Raw genomic sequence first — 24,948 nt, 5'->3', positions numbered from 1 at the left:
GGAGACAGGGGATTCGAGGCAGGAACGCTGAACCCTTCCCACGCTCCGAGCAGATGCCTTGGCAGGACCTGGACCTCAAAGAGGAGGCGGATGCTGCCCTGGGAGCCCCGGGGTCCTCTGGGACCAGCGGCCCCCCTGCTGCCACTTGCATGGGGGAGGGGGGCGCGGGGGCTTGTTTACAAACAGGAGACCCAGTGAGACCAGCACAAGGGCAGTGGGTCTCCGAGAACGCCCCCACTTCCCCCGGCAGGCATCCTGTTGCCATGCCACTGGACATTTTCTCTCTGATCTGTCTCCGAAGCCTCCTACTGGATTTTTCCATTTCTCTGACTCAGAGCCGGCCTGCTTCTGTATCTTGATTTTCACCATTTCAGATGAGATCATTTCTCAATAGAGTTCCTTTTTCTTAATTGCTTACACTTCTGTTGTCTCCGTGGCTTCAACATTCTGGCTAAACATTGTGAAATGCAGTAGCTCTGACATCTCATGATCTGGCCGGAGGGAGGGGACCGTGGCCACGACGGGTCCAGGAGGCCGAGGGTGGAGAAGCAGCCACACGCACAGCCCTGTGGGGGGCCCTAGAACCAACCCCTAGGCCCCAGTGGGGGCCTTTCAAGGGGAGCATCTCAGGGGGTCCTGGAGGGACCCCAGGAGGCCAGGAATGGCCCAAACCAGCACCTTTGAGCGATTGATTCTCCTCAGGGTGCTTCAGAGATGTCCTGGAGGAGGGAGGGGATATTGTCCTGGGGCATTGCTGGGTGGTCCTCACGCACTCCTGTTGCCCTGTGCTCACGGAGGCCTCTTTCCCTTTATGCTGCGGGCGCACCGCCCCCATGTGTAGCCATTGGTAGCTCAGAGGGAGAGCCAGTAAAGAGACGGGTCTCTGCGCAGCAGTGCGCCCGTCCTCGGCAGTTCCCCGCATCAGCCTCGTCCCACGTGGTCAGGAGTGGGGAATGCTAAGCTGACCCCTCTCCAACAGCAGACCAGGCAGCTTTGTCCTGAATGAGGAAAAGCCATCCTGCTGGGTCCAGTGGGAAGTGTTTGGGGAACACGCTGTTCTCCGTGTGAGCCTCACCCACTGTGGGTCCAAATCAGAAAGGGGCCCAGGTATAGACTCAGGGCTGCCCCCCCACCCGTTGCGTGGCCCTGCTTTCTCAGGCTCTTTCCCAGCTCTGGGAACTGTCTGATGGAACCTGGTGTGTGCCGATGGCGGCGGGGCCGGGGGGTGCTGACGTCCCTTTCGGTGCCGCCAGACCTAGTTATCTCTGTGCAACCATCCCATGTAGGAGAAGTGCTCCCAGTACTGGCCGGACCAGGGATGCTGGACCTATGGAAACATCCGCGTGTGCGTGGAGGACTGTGTGGTTCTGGTAGACTACACCATCCGGAAATTCTGCATACAGTCCGTAAGCATTTTCAGTTATTGGCTTTCTGGAAAGGCGATCCTTCAAGAGAGCAGTGTCAAGAGTAAATATATGTCTAATTGTTTTTAATATGAAGAGCCTTGTCTCTCCCCCTGACCCCCAGTGTGGTAGCAGCTCTCATGAGTGGGGGCTTGGGAGGACCAGATGCCAGGTGGGGACGGGGTCGGGCTTAGCGGACTGAGGACGTGAATCTACAAGAGGAGACAGGTGCACGGGCCCACCTCACCATTTTGAGTGGAGGGAGTTGAGTCACTTGGGGGAGGGGGCCCCAGGATTGGGGTTCTCACCCCATAGCATGATGTCATTTCACACACTGAAGTCATGAGGTGGGACTTTTTTTTAACAGTCTCAAAAGTATTTCTGTAACTCCTCGGTATTTGTGATGCTTATTTCCTGCTTGTCCCCCTGCACCCCTGCCTAAAGGAATGCAAGGCATTCTTCAATACAAATGCCTGTGTACAAAACAGACGAAATAGAGATTTGAGAAATATAAAAAAAAATTGGGGAAAACAGAAGGTCATGGTGTGAAGAATCAGAGGTAGAAGGGTCGGCGTTGTTCGCTGCAAAATCGGAGTCTGAGGTTTCTAGAAGCCACAGCAAAGAAGGGAAAGAGGATGAGCTGTATCATTTTTACAATCCCCTGCTCGTGTCCCTTGCAGTCACACTCACACATGCATGCGCACCTGTGTATCCACTACCTAGCCCTCCGTGATCCCAGGACAGAGAGCCGCGCTCACGGGCCATGGGTAGGCTGGCCAGCCGCATCGTCTTCTCCCTCAAAATTAAGACGCTCTGGGGAGCGAAAGGGCATGTTGCTGGTAATGACGCAGACAGGAAGTGGGGCTGCCAGGCAGCCCGGGACGTGGCCGCCCTGCTCACCAGTGGGGTCCGTGAGCCCAAGGGCCAGCTTCAGGGATGTGTCTGGCTGCCCTGGGCCAGCCTGCCCTGGGCCTGGGACAGGTGCAGGCCCTGAATGCAGCCAGGGCGCCACCAGTGTCCTCACCGCTGCCCAGGGCCTAGATGGTGGTGTGTGTGCGTTGGGGGGAGCAAGCATCCTCAGAAAGTGATGTTGGGGAAGGGGGGAGGCTCTGTCCCCCGACTCATGTGTCCCCCTGTCCCCCGCAGCAGCTCCCCGAGGGCTGCAAAGCCCCGCGGCTCGTCTCCCAGCTGCACTTCACCAGCTGGCCCGACTTCGGAGTGCCTTTCACCCCCATCGGGATGCTGAAGTTCCTGAAGAAAGTGAAGGCCCTCAACCCCGCCCACGCCGGGCCCATAGTGGTCCACTGTAGGTATGTCCGGCTGGGGCCACAGGGCAGGGCCCCCAGAGGTCCGGGCCATCGTGGGTGATGACCTGTGGGCCAGTATCGGGGTGGGCAGAAAGGTAGGTGGGCCCTGACCACTGGAACAAGTGACACCTCAGAGTCTCCCTCGGGGTGAGAGCTGGGGGAACACACAGCCCACTCCGTGAGACCAGAACCCTTTCTTCAATGGCAGCTGTTGGGGAACCCCAATACCTAGGACAGACAAACGCCAAGAGGCCGGGTAGATAGAGCTAGTGGGGCTCTGGGCGGGTTCACTTAGCCTGCCCTCTGCCGTCCCTGGAGACCCCCAAGTCACCTCTGAGGGTAAAGCTGGAAACCACACTTCCATGGGGAGCCCCCAGTCTTGATACAAGAGTGTGCAGGGCTCAGCGGGGCTGGGGGCCATGGTCCAAGCACAGCAAAGAGCGGCCAGGAGCGGCCGTCTAGGCCCGGGCGTCCTGAAGCCCTGGGTCTATGGTCTGGGCTGCCCCTTCTCCTCCCAGTTGCGTTCTTGTCCTCTGCAGTGGGAGGGACAATCCTGGAGGGACCTGGGACCCGCCCCTGGGGGTGAGCTTTGCAGGAAGCTAAGTACTACAGCGGCCTAAGCTGTTAGCACTGTGATTATTCCTTGGGGTGTGGAAAAGCAGCTTCCGAGAGTGAGCACTTTTTCCCTAGCAAGTGCCCTCTGCCTTTGCACACCTCGGGGTCCCCTGGTTGTCTTCACACTGAGCTTTCCTTGCCTCTGGCACTCGTGGAGCCACAGAGGCAGGGCGCAGATTAACACCGTCCTCAGCTTAGATCTCCATGCCCACCTTGGCTTCTGCCGCAGAAGGCCATGTCCGAGAAAAGGCCTTGGACTTGGAGTTGGGTGACTAGCTTGTGCCCATTCTGTTTTTGAAGACAGTGGGACAAAGATGAGGAGTACTCCCCTGCCAAACTCCCCATCCTCCTGGCGGGTGCTCGGTTAGAACCCGAAGACAGTTTGGGGGCCAAAGGGTCGGTCCCCGTCCTCCTGGCCAGGCATGGAATCCTGGACCTGCCCCTTGGGAGCTGAGGGACACTCGAGCAGCTGTGCATTAAGTGAGATGGCATCTGTGGGATCACTGGGGCCGGCCCTGCAGGCTCGCCCGAGCAGCTGCCCTGGGGCGGGGAGCAGCGTGGGCCAAACCTGCTTGGCTGCAGCCTGGGGGTCTTGTCGGCCACTCCTGTTCTTGCCCAGACTTCATGGAAGCCAGAGTCTCTGTGTTGCTGCTGCTCAACACCTGTGTGCCAGGCTCAGAGTGTCTGGATGACTGTGTGCAGGGGCCTTCTGTCCCTTGTCCCTTTTGTCCTTTGGCAGGGCCAAGACACTCCCAACCAACCTGTCTGTAATGGCCAAAACCACGTGTAATCAGGGTGACAGCCCAGTGAGCAGGGCCTTCCCTCTGCCAGGTGGAGGCCAAGCCCAGATGGAAGGGCCTGAGTGCCCGCATGGGGACTTCCGTGAACCCATCAGAGCCCCGGGGCCTGCTGTGGCAGAGACCGTGGGGACTTTGGAAGCCTTTGGGATCCAGAGTCCAGTGGCCTCAGCTGGAGAAGTCGTGGCAGGAGGGGCTCCACGTTCTGTTCCTCCTGACCCTTCCAGCTGCTGCCTCTCCCTGACTCAGGCTTCTTGTGGGGCCGGCTGGCTCAGCTCTGAATGGGGGTGGACATAAGGACACGGGCTCTGCGTGTGGGTCAGGGGTGGCTGCAGGGAGCGGGCGCGGTCCTGCGTGGTCCTGACCCCTCCAGATCTGTCGTGCGTGGAAACCTTAGGGAATGACCACTGTCCTTCCTCTGCTTACTTCCTCCCTGCTGCAGGGACCCAGGACAGGTGCATTTGCTATTGATCTTGTTGTCATGCCAGGTCCCCCTCTGTGGCCACGAGTCTCTGCCTTTGCTGCTGAACGTGCACTTGTCTCCCTGTGGCGATGTTTTACCCTAGCGCCGATTCCGCAGCTCCCGGGCGCGCCGGCCTTCTTTTATGTTCTGTTTGGCTACCACGGTTCTAGTATCTGGGAAGTGGGAGGAGTGGCACCCTCCATCTCGGGCTTCCCACAGCCCCTCTGCTCCCTGGTGGGTCCTTCCCCTCCTGAACTCAGGCCCCTGGGAGCCGCCCCGCTCTGTGTGGGCAGATGGGCGGTTCTGGGCGCCTGCCTGATCGCGGTCATGTGGTGACAGGAATTCCTGCCAAGAGTGCGGGCCTGCTGGAAGCCAGCAGGGTGGGGGAGAAGGCTCGGGCTGACGGGCAGTCCCCCCACTCCCAGAGATTCGGGGCGGAGTTGACTTCACGTCCCACCTCCAAGTCATCCTCACGCCTGAGCTCCTCGGCTCCAAGCCGTGTCCGGCCCGGGGGCTTCTGCTTCCTAGTTTCCATCGCTACGACACACTCATCCCCGTAGTTTGACGCTTGATCACTTAAAAGGAACCGACATTCTCTGCCCGAGTCCCCTTAGGAACAGCGTCCCCATGGAGGTCAGCGGCCTCAGCATTTCCTGGGGGGGCCCGCGCGGTCCTTTTTCCAGGGGCAGAGCGGCCTCTCTCACATGCATGGGCCAGGCGAGGGGTCCTGTACGAGGCTCAGGGACCCTGATAGCCTTCAGTTGGTGATTCCGTGGCCTCCTTCACATACGTGGTGGTGGTGGGGGGTGTCTCCCCTGGCTCTGCACCGGATGATTTTCTCTGACTCTGGGCCTGTAAAAAACTGAGACTCCCCAAAGGCTCTTTCGTGTTTGACCCAATTTCCCCCGAGATGAGGGGGTCTGGCCTGGTGTGTGTGTGTGTGGGGGGGTCTTCACTGTTGTTCTAGCCCATTTTGGAGACTAACTGGAAAGAACGGTATCTCCCACCCACCCCCAGAGAGAGGAAAGTGGGGGGGGAGGCGTCACTCACCGAGCTGTGAGCCTCTTTGTTAAAGGGGTTACTTTCCTTTTGTTAGAGGTTAACGCTGCAGGGGCTGGAGGGGCAGCCCCGTTCGGCGTGCATTCTGGGGAGAGACGCCGCACGCACGAGTCTGTGTCACGAGGGACTTTCTCGTTCAGCGACTGTGGCCGGAGCGCCACTGTGTGCCTGCTCTGTCCTGGGTGCTGGGGAACAAATATGCATGGCCCCACAGTCTGGTAGAGACCCACCTGGGACAGCAGGTGGGCGAGGGCAGGACGGAGGTCCTGTAGGCGCCATGCGGCCTGTGTTAGGACGGCAGGAAGCCCAAACCCAAGAATCCAGTCGGGCAGCTTCCTCGCCAGGAGACGGCTCAGCGGAGACCCTAGGGACCCGCTAGCCTCGGCCAGCCCGGGGATGAGGGCGGGGAGGCCAGGGAGCGCGAGCCGGTGCCTCCCTTTCTGGCTGACCTTGGCTCAAGAGCCAGCCAACCAAGCCTGGGAGCCTCCTTCTTAAACAGAACTTACAAGTGTGACATTTCAAAAAATCCACTTACACACGCGATAACAAGATCGCATTTGGTTACAGAAGAATGTGACTCGCACAACGTCACAGGAGGCCACTAGAACAGATCTTCCCGAGTCGCCTTTCAGCAGTTTCTGAAATTAGAGAACAATTTGAGATGATTTCACCGAGATTGTGGTGCCCTCTGGTGGCCGCGCTGGAGATTTGCTCTTTATTGAGGGAGGAAAGGCTGTGTTGAGGGACGGGATGGGCTCTCCCAGTGGAGGGCGGGGGTGTCCTTCTGTCCTGGCGCACAGGTCAGCTCTGCAGTCCTGTCATTTACTTCGGTGGGGGTGGGGTGCTATGTGACTCACGACGGGGCATCTTTGCTTCTCCCTGAAGCGCGGGCGTGGGCCGGACGGGCACCTTCATCGTGATCGATGCCATGATGGACATGATGCATGCCGAGCAGAAGGTCGATGTCTTTGACTTTGTGTCCCGAATCCGCAACCAGCGCCCTCAGATGGTTCAAACGGACGTGAGTAGCGCCATCCCCTGGCCCAGCCCCTCGTCCTGGTGTGAGCTGCCCAGAGCAAACCCAGACCCCTTTGCCACCCCCAGACCACGCGACTGTGCCCCACACGGTGCGTGCACAACAGTGCCTGGCAGGGACGGCGTGCTCAGTAATGCCAGCTGTCATAGTCTCCTTCCTCGACGTCATAAATGGTCATTATCAATGGCTGGCAAGCGACGTTTGCCCCCAAACCTCCTTCCCTGGGCAAACGTGGGGAAGAGGGAGGCTCTGTCGGAGCCGCTGCACTCTGAGCGGCCAGAGGCTGCAGGGCTCACGCGAGGGTGCGGGCGCTCCGGGTCTCCCCGCAGACGCAGTACACGTTCATTTACCAAGCCTTACTGGAGTACTACCTCTACGGGGACACCGAGCTCGATGTGTCCTCCCTGGAAAAGCACCTGCAGACGCTTCACGGCTCCACCACCCACTTCGACAAGATCGGGCTGGAGGAGGAATTCAGGGTAAGTGCGAACGGACTCTAGGGGAAGATGGGTGACCGGTTAAAGGAACCCACTTTCAATCACTGCCCCTCCTGATGGACTCCAGAAAAAGCGGGGTGGCCACCCCACCCGTGACTTAGGGGAAGAATGATGAGGAACTTTGAGAGCTGAACAGTGACCCGCGTGGGGGAGTGTGTCGTGCACACGGTTTTATTTCCCAAGATTCAGGAAACGTCTGCAGGCAGAGAAAGAGATTCACAGGTGCCCTTGACAGTCGTGCTGTTACGGGGTTGAGGGGTTCGCTCAGGAGTGTGGGCGTTGTGACTGCAGGGTTGTGTCCTTCTTGACTGCAGAAACTCACCAACGTCCGGATCATGAAGGAGAACATGAGGACGGGCAACCTGCCAGCGAACATGAAGAAGGCCAGGGTCATCCAGATCATCCCATGTAAGGCCGCCTGCAGCAGCCCCGGGGAATTTAAACCCTCACGGGAGGGCGGGATCGGGATCAGCACCCTGTGAAAGTCTTTGATGACCCACCTCTGTGAACCAGGGTTCAAGGGCAGGACACCCTCTGGGTCTGGAGTTAAGGGCCCCTGGGGGCTATGGCGAGTGCTGGGAAGAGAACACCCACCTGTGAAACAAGGACAGGTGACCCAGGCAGTCCTGTGTGTCAGGTGGGCATCTTGTGATATGAGACGTAGATGGTGGGAGAGGGAGGACTTCTTAGAAGTGTATAGATTTTCTTTGGTCATGACTCTGGGGCCTCCCAATTCCCATTTCATCCCATCATGCCCCAAGCCTGTACGTGGAGGTGGGGGTCCTGCCCCAGGCCTTGGGGAGGCAGAAACAGGCAGTGGTGAAGTCAGGAGCCTAGCCTGCTGAGGTCCTGGGTAAGGGGGAGGAGGGAGTGTCTGTTTGTTAAGGGGGGAGAAAAGGAACTGCACGGGGATCAGAGGAACCGCAGGAAGGGGAGAGGGTGCTGTCCTGAGGAGAGGGAGCGCCTCGTTGCGGGTGGGCTCTGGGCTCCTGACATGCATTAGTGGTCACCGAGCATCAGAAGTGCGAGAGGGCAGGGTGAAGCCTGCCTCAGCCTCAGACCCTGGCTTCTTGGCAGCTGTGGCCGCCACTCCAGGCCGCCTGCCTGACCACACTCCTTTCACTCCCGAAAATATTTTTTAATATTTAATAAAAACCAATATTTTTAATGCTCCTATTGTGGTATGAATTACCTCAATTCTTGACAAATGAAAATGATAACTGGAATATTTTCAGAGCTCTTCTACCAAAATACAATTTTCTGGGCCAATTTAATTAACCTGTTTTATAAAGTAAACCTTCCAGGGACTTGACTTGATGTAGTGATTTTATTAATAAGTTTTATATTTTGGAAGCTTGTAGCAACACATTGAAGGTTGCAAGGCAGGACTGGTGTGTGTACTAACGGAAGGGACGTCCTGCTTTGCAGATGACTTCAACCGGGTGATCCTTTCCATGAAAAGGGGTCAAGAGTACACGGACTACATCAATGCCTCCTTTATAGATGTAAGTACAGCGGCCCTCGACGTGCTTTGCGAAGATGCACGTTTCCTTCATCTGTGATCACAGGGACTCTTAGTGAACTGCCTTTCACAGTCGGGAAGGAATCCTAAAATCCAAACCATTTCATTAGCAGAATTACTTACATGGAAAAAAAAAGAAGAAGAAGAAGAAGGGAAAAAAATGAATTTTGGGAATAGAGACCATAGGCGCACTGCTAAGTAATTGCTAGTTTCATTCTGTTTTTAAGACACAGTAATTTTTCTGTTACATCCCTAATACGCACCGGTTACCCATGGGTGCCTGCGTGGCTCTCTGTCCTGCACTGTCTGTGACCCGCTCCACGTCGGGCGACGGGGCTGTGTTCAGGGCACAGTCCCTGGCCGTCTCCGCGCACAGTGGGGTTAGCTGAGGAATAGGTGGGGAAGGGCATGGCAGCCGAGTCTGCATTAGAACTCCCCTTTGCAGATGGGGAAACTGTGCCAAAGGTCCCTTGGGCTGGGTGGAGGAACTGGATTGGAACCCACTTCCTCTAAGTCCACACCCGGTCCACCACTGTGTTGCTAACTGAGCTGCGACACAGGAAGTTGGGAGAGCAGGGCCAGCGGTGCTTTCGCAGGTGGCCGGAGCCAGCGTGGCTCGAGATGACCCCAGTGCTGCGGGGGAGGTGCCTCGGTTGCAGAGTGGGTGTCCTGACCTGTGGCAGAACGCATGTGTGCGTGGGTCTCAGCTGGGGCGCGGCTCAGCCGGGGAAGCTGGAGAACCTTTCCCGTCCTCCGGCCGTGGGCTCTCCTAAGCCCCTGTGTCTGCAGTGGAACCGGCAAGAACGGAGGTCACACTCTAACCTCTGTTCCCCGTTCGAAGGGCTACCGACAGAAGGACTATTTCATCGCCACCCAGGGGCCACTGGCACACACGGTGGAAGACTTCTGGAGGATGGTGTGGGAGTGGAAGTGCCACACGGTCGTGATGCTGACGGAGGTCCAGGAGAGAGAGCAGGTCAGGGGCACTCGTGGCCGGCCTGGGCCCTCCCGGGGGCAGTGTGCACCCACGGTGGCCCAGCCCTCCTACACCACCCTGGTGGTCCTGCCGTGAATGGCCCACCCGCGGTCAGCTGCTGAGGCCAGGCCGCAGCGACGGGGGAGGGACACAGGCTGGAAATGAAAACAAAGTTCCATTTGCTTAGCCATGACCACCCACACTGGCTTTTGTTCTTAGCCTACGTTTGATTTAATCAGCCGTGTAAGTCTACGGTTTTGTATTTTCTGCAAATGCAAATCTGATCAAAACCTGTGGAACAAAACAACATTTACTCACTTTCTTTAAGACATAAGGGCATAGATATTGATATGGGCACCTTACAGACACTGTCCCAGTGGAACTGAATGAGTCCGTGTTTCCCTGTCCCCAACGATCCATCCGGGGACTTTTTGTACTGTATTTATTTACCAACATAGTAAGTACTCACTCACGATAAGTACTCATAGTAAGAAACCACTACCCAACGGAAAAACCAAACTTTACCAGTCATGAACACCTACCTGGGGGCTCTCGCAAGATATAACCACTACCCTGGATCTGTGTTTTGGATATCTTTGCTTTTTTTAAAACAGCACATGGAGATATAATTCACACACCATTCCATTCATCTTTTTAAAGGGTACAAGTCGGCGATTTTAATATATTTACGGAGTCGTGCAACATCACCACTATTCAATTCCAGATCATTTCCATCGCCCCCAGGAGAAGCCCCATACCCGTGAACGGCCAGCCCCAGCCCCTCCCGCCCCACGAGCACTAATCCGCTTTCTGCCTCTGTGCGGTTGCCTGTTCTGTGTGTTTCATGTGAATGAGATCATACAGCGTGTCTTGTGATTGAGTTCTTTCACTTAGCGCGTTTTCAAGTTTTAACCGTGTCGTATCAAGAATAGGTTCTTTTTTTCCTGATGACTAATATTCCGTTGTATGGGCGTACCACATGTGTGTACCATTCATCTGTCGATGGACACTTGGGTTGTTTCCACTCTGGGGCTATTATGAATTATGTGGGGAATGCCCATGTTCAAGTGCTTACAAGATGTGTTTTCTTCAGTAGACACCTCGGGGCAGAATTCCTGGGCCACGCCATAACTCTGTCTCTCGAACTTGTCTAGCTAGACATTTGGAAGGACGGCCGGACTGCTTTCCCAAGCAGCTGCCCCGTTCGACATTCCCATCAGTGTGTGCAGGGATTCCAGTTTCTCCACTGGCACTTTTTACTACTGGTCTTTTTATTTATTTATTTATTTATTTATTTATTTATTTATTTATTTATTTTAAAGATTTTATTTATTTATTTAACACAGATAGAGACAGCCAGCGAGAGAGGGAACACAAGCAGGGGGAGTGGGAGAGGAAGAAGCAGGCTCATAGCAGAGGAGCCTGATGTGGGGCTCAATCCCAGAACGCCGGGATCACGCCCTGAGCCGAAGGCAGACGCTTAACCGCTGTGCCACCCAGGCACCCCTTCTTATTTTTTTTAAATATCTGTTAATTTGTTATTGGAGAGAGAGCGAGAGAGATCACAAGCAGGGGGAAGGGCAGAGGAGAGGGGGAAGCAGACTCCCCCCTGAGCAGGGAGCCCAATGTGGGGCTCGAACCCAGGACCTGGAGATCATGCCCTGGGCTGATGGCACGTGCTTCACCGACTGAACCAGCCAGGCGTCCCACCAGTGGTCTTTTAGAAGGCACGCTGGTGGACGTGTTCTTGGCTTTTTCAGAAATCTTTTTGTATCCTACACGTGTATGTCTAAAGCTACTGTTCAGTTCCGCTCGCTTTCGAACTTGCTATAAAGGGTGATCGTAGCGTGTGTTCTGCTGCCTTGCTTCTTGCGCTCAGAAGATGCTTTGGATCCTTTTCTACGTTGACGCCTCCAGCTGTGGTTCATCATCAGTATTTTATTGTGTCCCACTCCCATACTGCACATCCCGCATCCATTTATCTGTCCCTTCTACCGTCACGGGCATTTGGGTCGAGTCCATTTTATTATTTGACAAATGGTGCTACTGGCACATTCTCCTACGGGTCTGATGCTACACAAGGTATAGCCTGGTCCAAAGAGACAGAACGCTACGCTGGAGAGTGTGTGACAGTTGGAACTGACCAGGTAGTTCCAGGTGCTTTGCAAGGTGGTTATGGATGCCAAAGTGGACAGGGGCAGTGGAGGAGAGAGATCATGCACTGACGTCCTAGTGTCATTAGGGATCTTCGTGTTTGCTGATTGACTGGGTGTACGTACCATCCCTTCGAGGCTCTGACTGGCATCCCTCTGATTCCTCGGAGGTCAAGCGTATCTTCATATATTTATCGATGGCACGTCCCCTCCCTGCAGGATGCCTGGCCATGCCTTTCCAGGGGGAAAGGCATGGCCAGGCATCCTGCAGGGAGGGGACGTGCCATCAATAATTTTGCTCATTTTGCTAGTGAGTTGTTTGTTCTTTTTGTATTGATTTATAAGAACTCTTGACATATTCTTGATACTAATCCTTTGTCGTTTGCACGTGCTGCAGATATCTTGTCACCGTTACTGGCATGTAACTGGCATTTCACTCTCTCAACCATATTTGTTGATGAAGTGAAGTTCGTTGTGTTCTAATCTGATGGCACCATCTTTGTGTCGTGGGTGGTTACTTCTTTTGAGGTCTTGTTTAGTAAGTCCTTCTGCACCCCAGAAAGAAAAGACGTTTTCTTCTAAGGCTTTCACAGTTTTGTTTTTGACTTTAAGTCTTAACCTGTCTGGGTTTACTTTTACGAGGGTTCAAAGCTGCCACATATGGTAGTGCAGGTTGTGCACTGCCCAACTCCAGGGGGACTGGACTGTTCCTATCAGCCCTGGTAGGGTGTGAGTCAGGGACCCAGCCCTTTTCCTATATGGAAAACCAATTTTTCCAGCTACGTTGATTGGATAATCTCTTCTGTACCAGAGTTCCAAATACAGACCTTTCTGTTTCTGGATTCCCCTGGTCAACAGGTATTAACGGGCATTCATATTTGTATTTGTAAGTGATTTACCCGGTCAGATGAAATACGCTAAATGGTTTGAGAGCAATCCTGCATCATATCGTCAAACCGTTAACAGCAAATTATTTCCTATGAGACTTAAATTTTTATTTTATCCCCCAAGGATAAATGCTACCAGTATTGGCCAACAGAGGGCTCAGTGACTCATGGCGAAATAACAATCGAAATAAAAAGCGATACGCTTTCAGAAGCCATCAGCATACGGGACTTCCTGGTCACCTTCAATCAGGTATTGTCACCAGAGTGCTGTAGGCTGTCGTACGCAGAAGGCACTGCAGCGGGCCTCAGGGTCTGCTCTGCTTGCGATTGTCCTGGAATGTCCAGCTCCTCCAGCCTTTCCTAACTGGTTTATTTGTATCAATGGTCAGCGCGGTGAATAGGGAGCCACGTTATCAAGGGGCAGATCTCCTCTGACATTCGGACCTCCATGGTCACCTGTCTCTTGCTGGAGCATGAGGATGGGGGAGCACAGTGACCAATCCCAAGAAGCCTTCCACAGCCCCCAACACCCTACTCAGGAGAAATGGCAGTGGGGAGGGGCGGGGCAGGATCCCTTAAAGGTGTCTGGTGGGCCCTGGCAGGGGCTCCGGGACCCATCTTCTGCATATCCTGCTCCCCACTCAGAAGGAAATTCTGCTGCCCTCTGCTCCAGGGGGTGCACACGGCCTACAGACAGCCTGGCAGGACCCTCAGACCAGCCAGAGGGGGACCGTGCTGGCTGTGAAAGGCCCCAGGAGGGTGGGTGGGCCCGGGGCCTGGTCCTGGGTGGTCAGGGTTGTAGTGAGTGGAAATGCCCTCTCCTGCCTGCAGCCCCTGGGTCACCAGGAGGAGCAGACCCGTGTGGTCCGCCAGTTCCACTTCCACGGCTGGCCCGAGATCGGGATCCCGGCCGAGGGCAAAGGCATGATCGACCTCATCGCGGCCGTGCAGAAGCAGCAGCAACAGACGGGCAACCACCCGATCACCGTGCACTGCAGGTGAGCAGCCCGGGCGCCGGGGCGCCCCCTCCTGGTGGGGTAGATGCAGACCCCCGCCCCGTGTGCTGCTCCCCTAGACTGTATTTGTAACTTTCCCCCCCACACATAGCTTTACATGCGTAAATGTCATCTTACATACACGCAGGAGGTGTTGTGGGAGGAGGAGCCAGGAAATGAGTCAAACACACATTTCCACGAGCTTTTGAAGTCCTCCGAAAACCTGCCAGGCACAGCTCAGACAGCCGGGCTGCCCACCCCTCCCTGTCCTCTCCCCCGGGTGTAGGGAGCCGAGTCCGTGCTACAGCACATCCTCGCGGCAGGCAGGTTTTCTGGAGCCCCCCGAGGATGTCCGGGCCGGGACTGCTACCAGAGGGCTGCAGCCCCACTCCGGCCCCGAGCCTGTCAGCCCAGCTCCCAAGTCAGGCGCAAGAGAGGCCAAAGGAGGGACGTGCTCGGGGGATGCTTGGAGACGATAAGCAGCGTTGCAAGCGCGGAAGGGCGAATCTGGCCAAATCTAGAGACTTGCCAGCTCAAGGTCCGGTGCTGACAAAGCACTGGCTATGCCACCCCTCCCCCACGCCAGCAGGGGGCCTTGGTCACCATTACAAAGCTCTTCCTAGCCAGAGTTTGAGGTATTTTCATTCTCGGGGGTGCTCATGCGTTTCTAAAGCTGCACTTCTATTTCTTCCTCCACACGTGGCATCCACTGTGTTTTGCAACCGCCACTGGCCCCAGCCCACCCAGCCCTTGGAGCCACCAGAGCCTGGGCACTCTTCCGGCCTGGCCAGCAGGTGGAGCACAGGCCTCCGGTTTCAGTTCCTGGGGGGCTTTATAGGAGGCATTTAGAATAAACAGAAATGATTCCCTTTGTGTTCTGCCTCCACAGACCCAGAGTTTAGCACACAGAGGGCACCAGGGATGCAAAGGTGAACAAGGTCCCACAAGGGCAGATGTGGGGACAGGTCATTGAAATAGGACAGGAGCCTTAGAATCAGCCCACACGCGGGACTCTGGTCCTGGAGGGTTTTCTGGAAGAAGCCAGCCAGACCGCCCACTTTAGGCCTGGTTGCCTGGCTCTCCTGAGCGTGTCTGGGCTCTGCTCTTGTAGGATTTATCCAGCGTGTCAAGAAAATGATCATCTTAAAGACAGTAGACCCAGACCTTCATTGCTGGGAGGTGTCCCTTCTCTAAGCTGTTCCTGGCAGTGTCTCCCCCCTGTCTTCACCCCACACCTTCTGAACCAGCCCCTCTCAGAAGGCGGTCCCTAGCACAGAAGGAGAGTCTAGACAGAGATGACCTCTCCCTCGTCCCGAACCAGGAGAATCTGCATTTCTGACAAGTTCCAGGCAATGCTGATGCTGCTGGTCCGGGGACCACACCCCGAGAACCACCGGTCTACACAAGAAGGAGGGGCAGGGTTGCACTAGCTTGAAAGCTTGTAACCTGTGTCCGTCCAACTCAAGAGATACCTTTCTGCTGCAGCTGGGCAAGTGTTTTTAGGAATTTCGTGTTTGCTGAGTCTTGCTCAGGATAGATGATCGTTAGGAATCCAAACTCTGATCGCTTCCAGTGACGACGGCCTCTGATGTGTGGGAGCGGCTGCGGGCTGTCCCTTTCTCATCCCCTCGGCTGAGTTTGGTTATCTGCATTAAGTACTTTTCGTCCCCAGTGCTGGAGCCGGGCGAACAGGTACATTCATTGCGCTCAGCAACATTCTGGAACGAGTCAAAGCCGAGGGCCTTTTAGACGTATTCCAAGCTGTGAAGAGTTTGCGACTTCAGAGACCACATATGGTGCAAACCCTGGTAAGAAACGGAGCCATGAGGATGTTTCTGGAAGGGTCAAGAATTGTCTTACGTTGAATTTGATGTCCATTTCATTAAAGGAGCTCGCGTGTGTGGGGAGTACCGTTTGCGGTGAAGCTTTACGGATCCCCTTCTTTCCTTGTCTCTGGCTGGGGACTGTCCCCTGGTCAGGACACGGGAGGAGGGGCGCACGCACGGCTTTAGACTATGAGACCCCCTTGGATAGATGCACTGATGATACCAGCTTTCTGTGTCAAAGTGAGTCTTCCACCGTGTTCCGGCACCGTTCTCTTTCGTTGACAAATCCACACACTTTCTGGCTTGCACAGACGTGCCTCCTCGCCAAACGTGGTAATTGTCCTACCCCAACAAGTGCTATTTCAAACACTGTTATAACCCGTCGTTTTTCTCCAGTCTTCCTATTTTTAGATTTGCCCTCCCTGTCCACTCACTGCGTGGCTAACAGGATCCCAACTCCAGCAGGCATAGGAGGCGGCAGGAGAGCCCTTCCACAACCTTCCTGTCGCAGGGGAAGCCCAGCCTCTAGAATCTCCTGAGCCGAGCGGGATTCACCCCCCACCCCCAGGCTGGGTGGGAGCACGGTTCTCACCCTGGCCTCACGCTAGCCTGGCCTGGAGAGAGTTCAGATTTCTCCATTGCCAGGCTGCCCTCATGCTTTCAGGGGGTGGGACCCAGGCATGCATCGGCATATTTAAAGCCGTCCCTGGTGATCCCAAAGTGTAGACAGGTCTGAGAGCCACTGTGAGTAAAGGAAGCGGGATGCCTGCCGGTCCCCCACACCCCTTGCCCATGTGCCCCTCTTGGGGCCGGGCCATGACTGAGAGCAGTAAGGAGATGGTGCTAGGGCCCCTCCGTTCTTCTTACAGCCCTGGTCCCCATGCAGACAGTCCTTCTTGCTAGAGCTCTGGAAGGTGCTCGAGAGGTCCTTCTAAATGTCATGCTGCCTCCTGATAGCTAGTACCTCCCAGGAGCACCACGAACGTGAACGACTTGGGCATGGAAAAACCAGACGCAGACCCCTCCGTGGAGGGTTTTCTAGATCAAAGCAAGAATAATGAATAGGAACACCCTCCAAAAAAAATGCCGTTTTTAATTCTGAGCCAGACTCTTTCAGCTTCTTGCCTGTTTTTAAGTCCACTGCAGGCTTCCCCAGGCAGAGGCCGGAGCTTTTGTCCTGCCCAGCTCCCAGTTAAGTATAAACGCTAAGCCATTCCGTTGATGTTGGGCTTCGGGCTGTCATCCCAAATGCACGGCTGGCCCCCCTTGTGGCTCTGCGACCTTGAACAAGCTTCTTCCACTTTCTGGACTTTAGCTCCTTATCTGTGGAACATAGGGTGATGGCACCTGCCTTTAGTCGATGTGCACATTGGCTTCGCGTATATCCGTCAGGGGCCCCACAAATGTCTGGCCTAGGGAGGCCCCTGGCGACTGTAGCAAAGAGCATCTCTTGTCTGGCTCAGCATACAAATACTTCTTGGTTTCGAAGGGACCTCAGCTCTCATAAATCCGTCTGGTCTGACCCATGTGTCCTATCTCCAAAAGCCTCTCCATCTGAGCGCCCCCCTGACTCAGCTCTGCTCTTCCCACTGCACCTCTCCCCGCACCCCTCCCTGGGAAGCTGCCCATGGCTGTCGTTTAGCTCAGGTCTGTGCTCTCTGGGCTGGTGACACAGTTTAACAGAGCGTTTATAACCTGACTTTGAAAGCCAGCAAATTGCTGGCGTCTGCAAGACTCCAGAAATAGACTTTTAGGCAACTGGCATTCCAAGACTAAAAGTGTGGGGTTTTTTGTTTGTTTGTTGGTTGGTTGGTTTTTTTCTGGGAACTTTGTGCCTTGATTGGAAATGTCTGTGACCTGAGGTGTGGCCCGTGTCATCCCAATAAATTGCAATAATACAGACCATTGATCCCTGGCCACCAGTGACTTGGACTCAAGACACAGTGTGTCTGGGTCACAGTTAGTCTTGTTTGCTGCTAAAACTCAGAGTGGTTAATGGCATCTCCACCTCCTCCCTGATTGCAACCAGCTTTGATGTGTGGCTGAAGGAACTTCCAAATATTGGGAGAGAAGAAGGGAGGGGCTGGAGGCCACACTCAGTCTCTCCTGCTTCCAGCGTGCCAGGGTCTGCAAGTAACCAGACCCTGTTAACTTAAGAAACAGGTTAGCTGCCGTCTGCTGTTACCCAAATCTTTGGGGTCCACTCCCCATCTGCCCATTGATCGTCATGCACACACAGTTTTCCAGAATCTCTGGCAACTGCCGTTGACTCCATCTTTTACGTGTCTTCCTGCGGAGTGCCCGGTATCGGCAAACACCGCAGGTCCTGCGCGGCCGCCCCTCCATCCACCCACCGCCCTGGTCCCCAGGCTTACCCCCTCCAAGAGCCGAGGGAGGACAAGAGACAGATGATGTGCAGACATGTTTTAATGAGTTAAATGACTTAGAGAGAAGGCAGTATCCTTCTGAATTCTAGCAAACTTTATATAAAACAATGTCCCCTTTAAAGAGTAAACGTAGGCTTAAAAATAGCCTAGATTTTCATCTTTTTTAACTTCCATAGATCACTCCTTTGTTACTTTGTGAAGTTTATCTGAAGTTCAGTATTCTGACTCTTCTCATTATCAGTTCAAAAATAGTTGTTTTCCAGTTTAAATATGAAAACTGAAGACCTTTTACTCAGACTGTCCTAAAATACGCCAAGTTGAAACTCACCATTGACGTGTTCTGTATAAAACAACAGCGTTAGGGGCGCCTGGGGGGCTCAGTGGGTTAAGCGTCCGACTCTTGGTTTCGGCTCACGTCATGATCTCAGGGTCCTGGGATCGAGTCCTACGTTGGGCTCTGTGCTCAGCAGGGAGTCAGCTTAAGAGTCCGTCTCCTTCTGCCCCTCCCCCGCCCTGCTCACACTTTCTCGCGCACGCGCTTTCTCTCTCAAATAAATAAATAAAATCTTAAAAACAACAACAATAACAACAACAAACACCCAGCTTTATTTGGAAATGTTTCTGTGCCTAAAAAGTAACTATTTTATAACCGGTCACACTATTTTATGTCTTCTTTTTAAGTGTTTCTCCTAATTAAATTAATGGAAGTTTTAAAAAATATCATTTTAACGTATTCTTGTTTTTTTTTTCCAGGAACAGTATGAATTCTGCTACAAAGTGGTACAAGATTTTATTGATATATTTTCTGATTATGCTAATTTCAAATGAAAATTCCTGCCTTAAAATATTTTTTAATTTAATGGTCAGTATATTTTATAAAAATCATGTTAATTTATTTCATAGTTGACATTAATACCCGTCCTAATTTCTTTGTATATATTTTGTTATGCTTTAAAGGTCACCTGCTATAAAGTCATTAAATCTTAAATACCCCTTTTAAAAACTGGAATAATGTATTAAGGTCAAGTAATAGCCCATAAAATATATTTCTGCTAATATCAGTAAATATTTTAATTTGGCATTAGGTTCATCACATCCCCGAATTTCACACCTGCAGCACCTCGAAACGTTAAAAATCTTAATATGCAACGTGTGCTTACGCAGGAGAGTAAACACAAAGCCCGCTGTTAGGAAAGTGGTCGAGGACTCAAAAATCAGTTGAAAATTCTCTTTCCTGACAATGATTTTACAGCCCTGAGCAGTGGCGTTTTGTGGAAGGTAAAACGTTCATGAGGATACCTGTAAATAGGGAGTTCTGTGAAATCTTCCATCCCAACTCACGTTTTGATTTTTACATTTAAAGATCGAAGACGCTACAGGCTGAATGCAGGTATAAAACCCGTCAGCGCCGTTGGTGGCTGTAGCATGAGACTTAAGCTCGCGTTTGCTCAAGGTGGGTCCCGGCTGTCTCGGCTGGAAGAGGGGAGGTGGAGGCGTCCGTGGTAAGGTTCACCCACGGCTCTGGGTACAGCAAAACCAGCTCTCGGGCTGTGCTCCCACGTCGCCCCTCGCTGTCCGTCTGTCTGGGCATGGGACTCAGATGACCCCCTGAGAATCAGACCAGCTGCCTTTCTCGCCCTCGCCTCCCGTCCTGCCTCCCCCCCCCAAGCTGGTCTTGAGCTGTTCCACGCGCTCAACACCAACTCTCCCCAGTCCTGACGTTCAGATCAGTCCGAACGTCTGACTCGCACAGCTGCAAGGAGCACACGCTTGGGGAGACGACCACAAGCAATTATGCTTTAAACTTTCTGAGAAGCATTTTGGTATTTCAGAAGAAAAAAAAAAAAAAAAACCTTGTAAAAGCTAAGATTGTTTGTAAGAAAAGAAATCTTAAAATCTAGATTTATATAGTTTTTTTAAAAGTCCCACTCCCCAATAGTTAAATAAAAGAGAAAGAGAGAGAAATCCTTAAACCTAAGGCTAGCTTATTTTTGAATGGAAATACTACTGAGACCTTTGACACTGGGTAATGATGATCTCACTGCCGGACAGGATTGGTTTGTGGGACCAAAAAAAAAGGGGGGGGAGAGGAGGAATGTAGAAAAGTTTAATTTAATGACAGTGATTTTTCATGGCCAATAGGTAGCCGATGAGCACAATGTATTAAAAAAAAAAAAAGACACCTGCTTTAACTTACAAAAAGCATTTAACATGTGCATTTGGGGTACTTTTTTCTTTTTTCTTGCTTTTTCAAAGAAATATAAAGGCCTTATTTGACATTTCCACTGAGAAGCGATTGCACCCTCCTATTGCACTGTCCATCCCGTGTCCGTCCCTGGTGTGCACAATGCAACCCCAGGGCTGGTTACATGCTAATCGTCACTTTGCGGTAATCAAGCCTCCGAGGCTCCCCTGAGCACCCCCAGGCAAGAGGAGCTGCCAGCTGGAAGGGCATGAGCACAACTTTGTGACCGCTGCCTCCGCACCTGCCAGCCGCATCCCTGGGCCACACACGCACTGCCGGACACCCCCCTCTCCCTCCCGGTACAGTGAGAATGCATTGGGGTCGAGGAGGAACATGGAGGGAACTTTGCAAGATGCACCAGTTGGTCCCATATGTTTTCATTGTTAAAATCCCAGTCCAAAGCCTTTCTTTGACGGAAGGAGAAGAGAGAGAACCAAGCTTTTGTCTGGCACCAACCCTAGAAACCGAGGAGGCTAGCTGTGACTAGTATCGTATCTGAGGGTTCAAAGTCAAGGGAATGAATTTGGGTCTAATTTAGGAACCCTTATTAGAATCTGTCAGGCCTTTTCGTGGCCTACCTGGTATCTCTTGGATGGAGATTAAGATCAAGCTTATCCGGGGTGCCCTCAGGAAAGTGCCCCATGTGTGTGTTCTTCTGGTCCCTGTGTCCACTGCAGGTGTCCTGGCACCCACTGTGGCCCTTCCGGTTCTGGAGACAAAGCAGAAGCCACTGTCCCTTGGAGGCACTTGCCTTTCTGGGGGCCTGGGAATTGTAGCCTCATGGCCTCTGCCCAGGCCCCCCCCCACCAAGTCCAAGGCCTCCCCAGTCCAAAGAGTCTCTTTGGGCACTTGGGGACCGGCTACCCTATCTGCCAGCCAGATAGCTGACCTCTCCTTCCCCCTCGGTCAAAGTAGGTCCATTGTAGATAACAAACAGCGCCACGAGGACAGCGCTCAGGACGCCGTTCTTCCCCTCACGTTTTTGTATGTTGCATGCGATTGCATTCAAATGCCAAATAGCGATTAGGAGCCTACTGTTCTGATCGACAAGCCATACGGTCACTGTGTGACTCACCTTACTGTTTCTCTCCACGTGCTAGACGAATGAAGAATGCATACCAGTGTTTTAAAAGGTATTTTTATGTGTTTTTAAAAACTTTTTAAAATGAGCCTGACATGTCTGTTTCAGCATTCCGAGACATGCCCATGTTATTTTTAAAATGTATGATTACTGATACATTTGTTTAACTCAGTCGTGTTTAATTTATGTGCAATCTTTATAATATATGTATGTATTCCCGTTTCAACTATCATACTTTCTTTTATTACATCTATAATTTGATCTTGCTCTGATTATAATGCCAGTGAATGTTGCTGAATTCTTTGTATATGCAAATTGCAAGATCTAAAACATTCTGATGCAAGGATAAATCTTTACTTTGACTTCCAGCCTGTGTCTCTTTCTTCCATGAAATCTCTTCATTTCATTCCTGTGCCTTACATCCTTTTAGACAAGACATTCATTAGGAGGTAGACATTGATTTATGTGGACAATTAATTTAGGACTTCTAAAATCTAGCTCAGCCCTGGCATGGAAACAGCGCGGACACTGGGCATGGTGGCTGGGGGGTTGGCCTCAGCTTCCGGAAGGCGTGAGCTGTGTGTGCAGCAAGAGTAATAACTCGCCCTCTGGGAGCCTGTGCTCCTACTAGAGTCCAAACAGGAATCTGTGCTCTGAGCAGTGGTGTCTCGGAGTCCCCAAGGAAGATGACAGAATGCTTAAAGTCCAAGGCCATGTGGAATCAGAAAGTCCTTCCAACAGTGCTTTTCTTCCTAAAATCTGAAATCCTGTTCAACCTCCCTCTGCACATTCATATGTCTCTGGTCATCCCCAAATCTCTTTCTGCACCCCTTCACCTTCACCTCCTTCCCGGACCCACACACTGGCGTCCTCTTTCAGATATGCCAGGCCTAATGTGGAATTTAAACATATGCTTATTATTATTTGTTGTATTTATTTAATAAATTTTATGAGGCTTGTTATATTTTTTAAAATGGATGATTTCATAACCTTTTATTTCCCTTTATCCCTCCTCCTGCCCCCAGATATAAGCTGCTATGAAATGCCATTTGCTCCTATGGGCCGTTTAATTATTGGGTGTTCCTTATGGGTCTGTCTGTCTGCATGTCCCTTATCGGCTCTAGGTACAGCAGGACCTGGTGTAAAGGGACCTGGGAACTGTAGGTACAGACAGGGGAGGTTTGGGAGAGTGATGGTGGGGACAAGAATGGTCATCAACTAGACAACCGGGGACCAGGTGCCTCAACCAACCCAACCAAGCCCACAGCCTCCGAAAAAGAAGCCCCATCAAATGGAAACATTCAAACATGACTTCACATGCTAATGACCTTGGACAGACTGGCAGGTTAGCCCCGCAGGTTACCCAATGGCTGAAGGAGCTTAGCCCCTCAGGAGGATTGAATGATGTGGATCAGGGACGTGCCTTTTAGCAGGCTTCGTGGCATTTCCAAGCGCTGAAGGACTCAAGGGTGAGACACATCCGAACTTAGAGAATTAATATATGAAGACTTTGCATCTTAGAAGTGACGGAACATGTCCCGTGTGCAGTTGTGTGAATCGCCTTTTCGGTCAACGTTCTGTCTTAGCATCTGGCCGTGCCCGCACGTGCGTAGCCTCCTCATCGGCCTTTAAAGGGCTACTTGGAATTCTCCAGACCTCACAAACTCTGATGGTCATCCCTCCATGATGGACATTGGCTTGCACGCTCCAGTGTCACGATGAAAACATCTGCACACCCGTGCGTTTGCTCTCGGGTAAAAGTGCTTCTCGAGGAGAGCTCCTTGGGGTGGAGTTTCCAGGTTATACGCATTTTAATATGTATCCTCTTAAATACAAATAGTAACTGCCAGATTGCCCGAAGATGCCCCAACTCGTTTACCGCCCATGGCCCAGCTGGTGCCCTTTTCCCTACACNTCACTAACCCTGGATATGAGCAAACCTCTTAGTTTTTGCAAAACTTAGAGGCAAAAAAGTCATACTTCATTTCAACTTGCATTTCCCTAATTTCCAGTGGGTCGAGCATCTTTTCACACTTTTATTATTTGTATTTTATCTGTGAATCACCAATTCGTATTTTTTATCCATTTTCCAAATTTTTTATCCATTTCCAAAAAGTCATCTGACATTTTCTCATTGATTTATTGTGATTCTTTTTATCACATAGACACTGACCCTTTGTTACTTGTATTAGAGGTATTTCCCTCCAATACTTTACAGAGGATTGTCATCGATGGCTGTTTAAACCCCTTGTCCAGGAAGCTTTGGGGCTCACCAGCTTACAGAGTGTGTTGATGAGCACGAGGCTGGTTCTGCCCAGTGGCAGGGCTGTCTGTGGCTCTTGCGTGGAAGTACCCAGTCAACATACCAAACAGAACTTTCCTTCCTATGAAATCATCGTGGAGACGTGAAGAAGGGCTTCATGTGAGCAAGTCACAGGCATTTTGTTCCTTTGTAAAGACCAACATTCATGAACTCCCATTTACAGATTACGGAATGCTCATGTGCCCGTGCTGGAGGTGCCGAAATGGGGAGGGCCGTGACCATGTCCTCGGGGGCCTGCTCTGTCTGCACGGCCCTGGAATTGGGGGGGGGGGGCTGAAACTGTGTCTGGGAAGATGATTCCAGCAGCTCATCTAGAGGAAGTTCCTAGGAAGCCCAGCAAATGATAATATCCCAGCCACGTATCTTGACTCATTTTTAGGGACGAGGTAGCCTTTGCTTTATGGAGTTGACATGTGCGATGGCATCTCTCCATGACAACCTGGAGGCCTCTAGCCGGTGAGTGCCGAGCAATTGAGTCCCAGGTTCCCTGTCCTGACTTGTGTGGAGGATTGAGGGAGGCCTTCCCTTCCTTTCTTCCTCAGCCCCTCCAGGGAGTGATAAATTCCAGACACACCTGACCACCTTTCTCTACCTCCTGAGAACCTCTTCCCCAGGACAAGCGCACTCACCCCCGGCCCCCACCCCCAGGGCTTGTCCTGCACATTCTCTTCCAGGATCTAGACCAGACTCCGGCGGCCAGATGAAAGACCGAGTCTGGCAGCCCTGGGTCAAATCCTGGTCCCTGGACCCACCCCTTCTGCCCAGACTGGTCCGATGTGGCTGGGGGTTCCAGGAGTCCCCTTCTCTGTGTAGGAGGGCCGCTCCCGCAGGGCTAATGTGACAGCTCCCTGGCCAGGAGAAAAAGTCACAGTCCTGCCCTGGCAGACTCGTAGAGACACGGACACACTGGCAAAGCAGGCCTTCTGACACAGCCCCGGTCTGCTGCTCCCTGCTCTTGGCTTGCGTTTTTGCCTCCTTTTCCCCCCACTCTTCCTTTAAGAAAAAGCCCGTGGGTTTTAAAATGTCATTTCAGACACCTGGCTGGGCACCTGGTGTGGCTGGGCCACTGGAACATGGTGACGGTGAATACCTGGTCTGCCCTTCACGGAAGGACAGAGCTTCGTCCTAGCGAGGAGGCCGACTCCCGGTCAGTGCGCTTTTTCCGGAGCACATGGCACAGATTAGCACAGGAGGGCTCCGGAGCAAGGACACGGCACCCAAGCCAGACCGGGAAATGGGGGACCCTTGAGGGGCCTCCACCAGAGCCGAGCTCAGGCCTGGAGGGAACCATCTAAGAAGCAGTGAGGTAGGGAGAGTCCCAAGCAGAGAGAAGTGGTGTGTGTGTGGGAGTACGTGTTACTATGAGTGTGGACTTG

At 52.8% G+C, this 24,948-nt stretch overlaps 1 protein-coding gene across 12 annotated transcripts in view; it reads left to right on the top strand.

Annotated features, from left to right (window-relative positions):
• Positions 1-22,211, top strand: part of PTPRE (protein tyrosine phosphatase receptor type E) — a 139,991-nt gene extending 117,780 nt beyond the window's left edge. For 2 of the 12 annotated variants that reach the window (XM_040624227.1, XM_040624221.1), the window contains 11 exons: positions 1,287-1,406; positions 2,550-2,713; positions 6,530-6,665; positions 7,010-7,159; positions 7,492-7,585; positions 8,606-8,682; positions 9,541-9,675; positions 12,840-12,965; positions 13,547-13,713; positions 15,383-15,518; positions 18,677-22,211. In XM_040624227.1, the coding sequence (XP_040480161.1) occupies positions 1,287-1,406; positions 2,550-2,713; positions 6,530-6,665; positions 7,010-7,159; positions 7,492-7,585; positions 8,606-8,682; positions 9,541-9,675; positions 12,840-12,965; positions 13,547-13,713; positions 15,383-15,518; positions 18,677-18,751 (1,380 nt within the window). In that variant the 3' untranslated portion in view covers positions 18,752-22,211. The remainder of the gene's footprint in view (positions 1-1,286; positions 1,407-2,549; positions 2,714-6,529; positions 6,666-7,009; positions 7,160-7,491; positions 7,586-8,605; positions 8,683-9,540; positions 9,676-12,839; positions 12,966-13,546; positions 13,714-15,382; positions 15,519-18,676) is intronic. The other 10 variants (XR_005833211.1, XR_005833210.1, XR_005833209.1 and 7 more) reach the window with 10 other exon arrangements.
• The last annotated feature ends 2,737 nt before the right edge of the window (positions 22,212-24,948 follow it).

This window comes from Ursus maritimus, unplaced genomic scaffold (assembly GCF_017311325.1).
Source record: "Ursus maritimus isolate PB19 unplaced genomic scaffold, ASM1731132v1 scaffold_7, whole genome shotgun sequence".
Classification (NCBI taxonomy): domain Eukaryota; kingdom Metazoa; phylum Chordata; class Mammalia; order Carnivora; family Ursidae; genus Ursus; species Ursus maritimus.
This window is presented reverse-complemented; position numbering and strand designations above follow the sequence as displayed.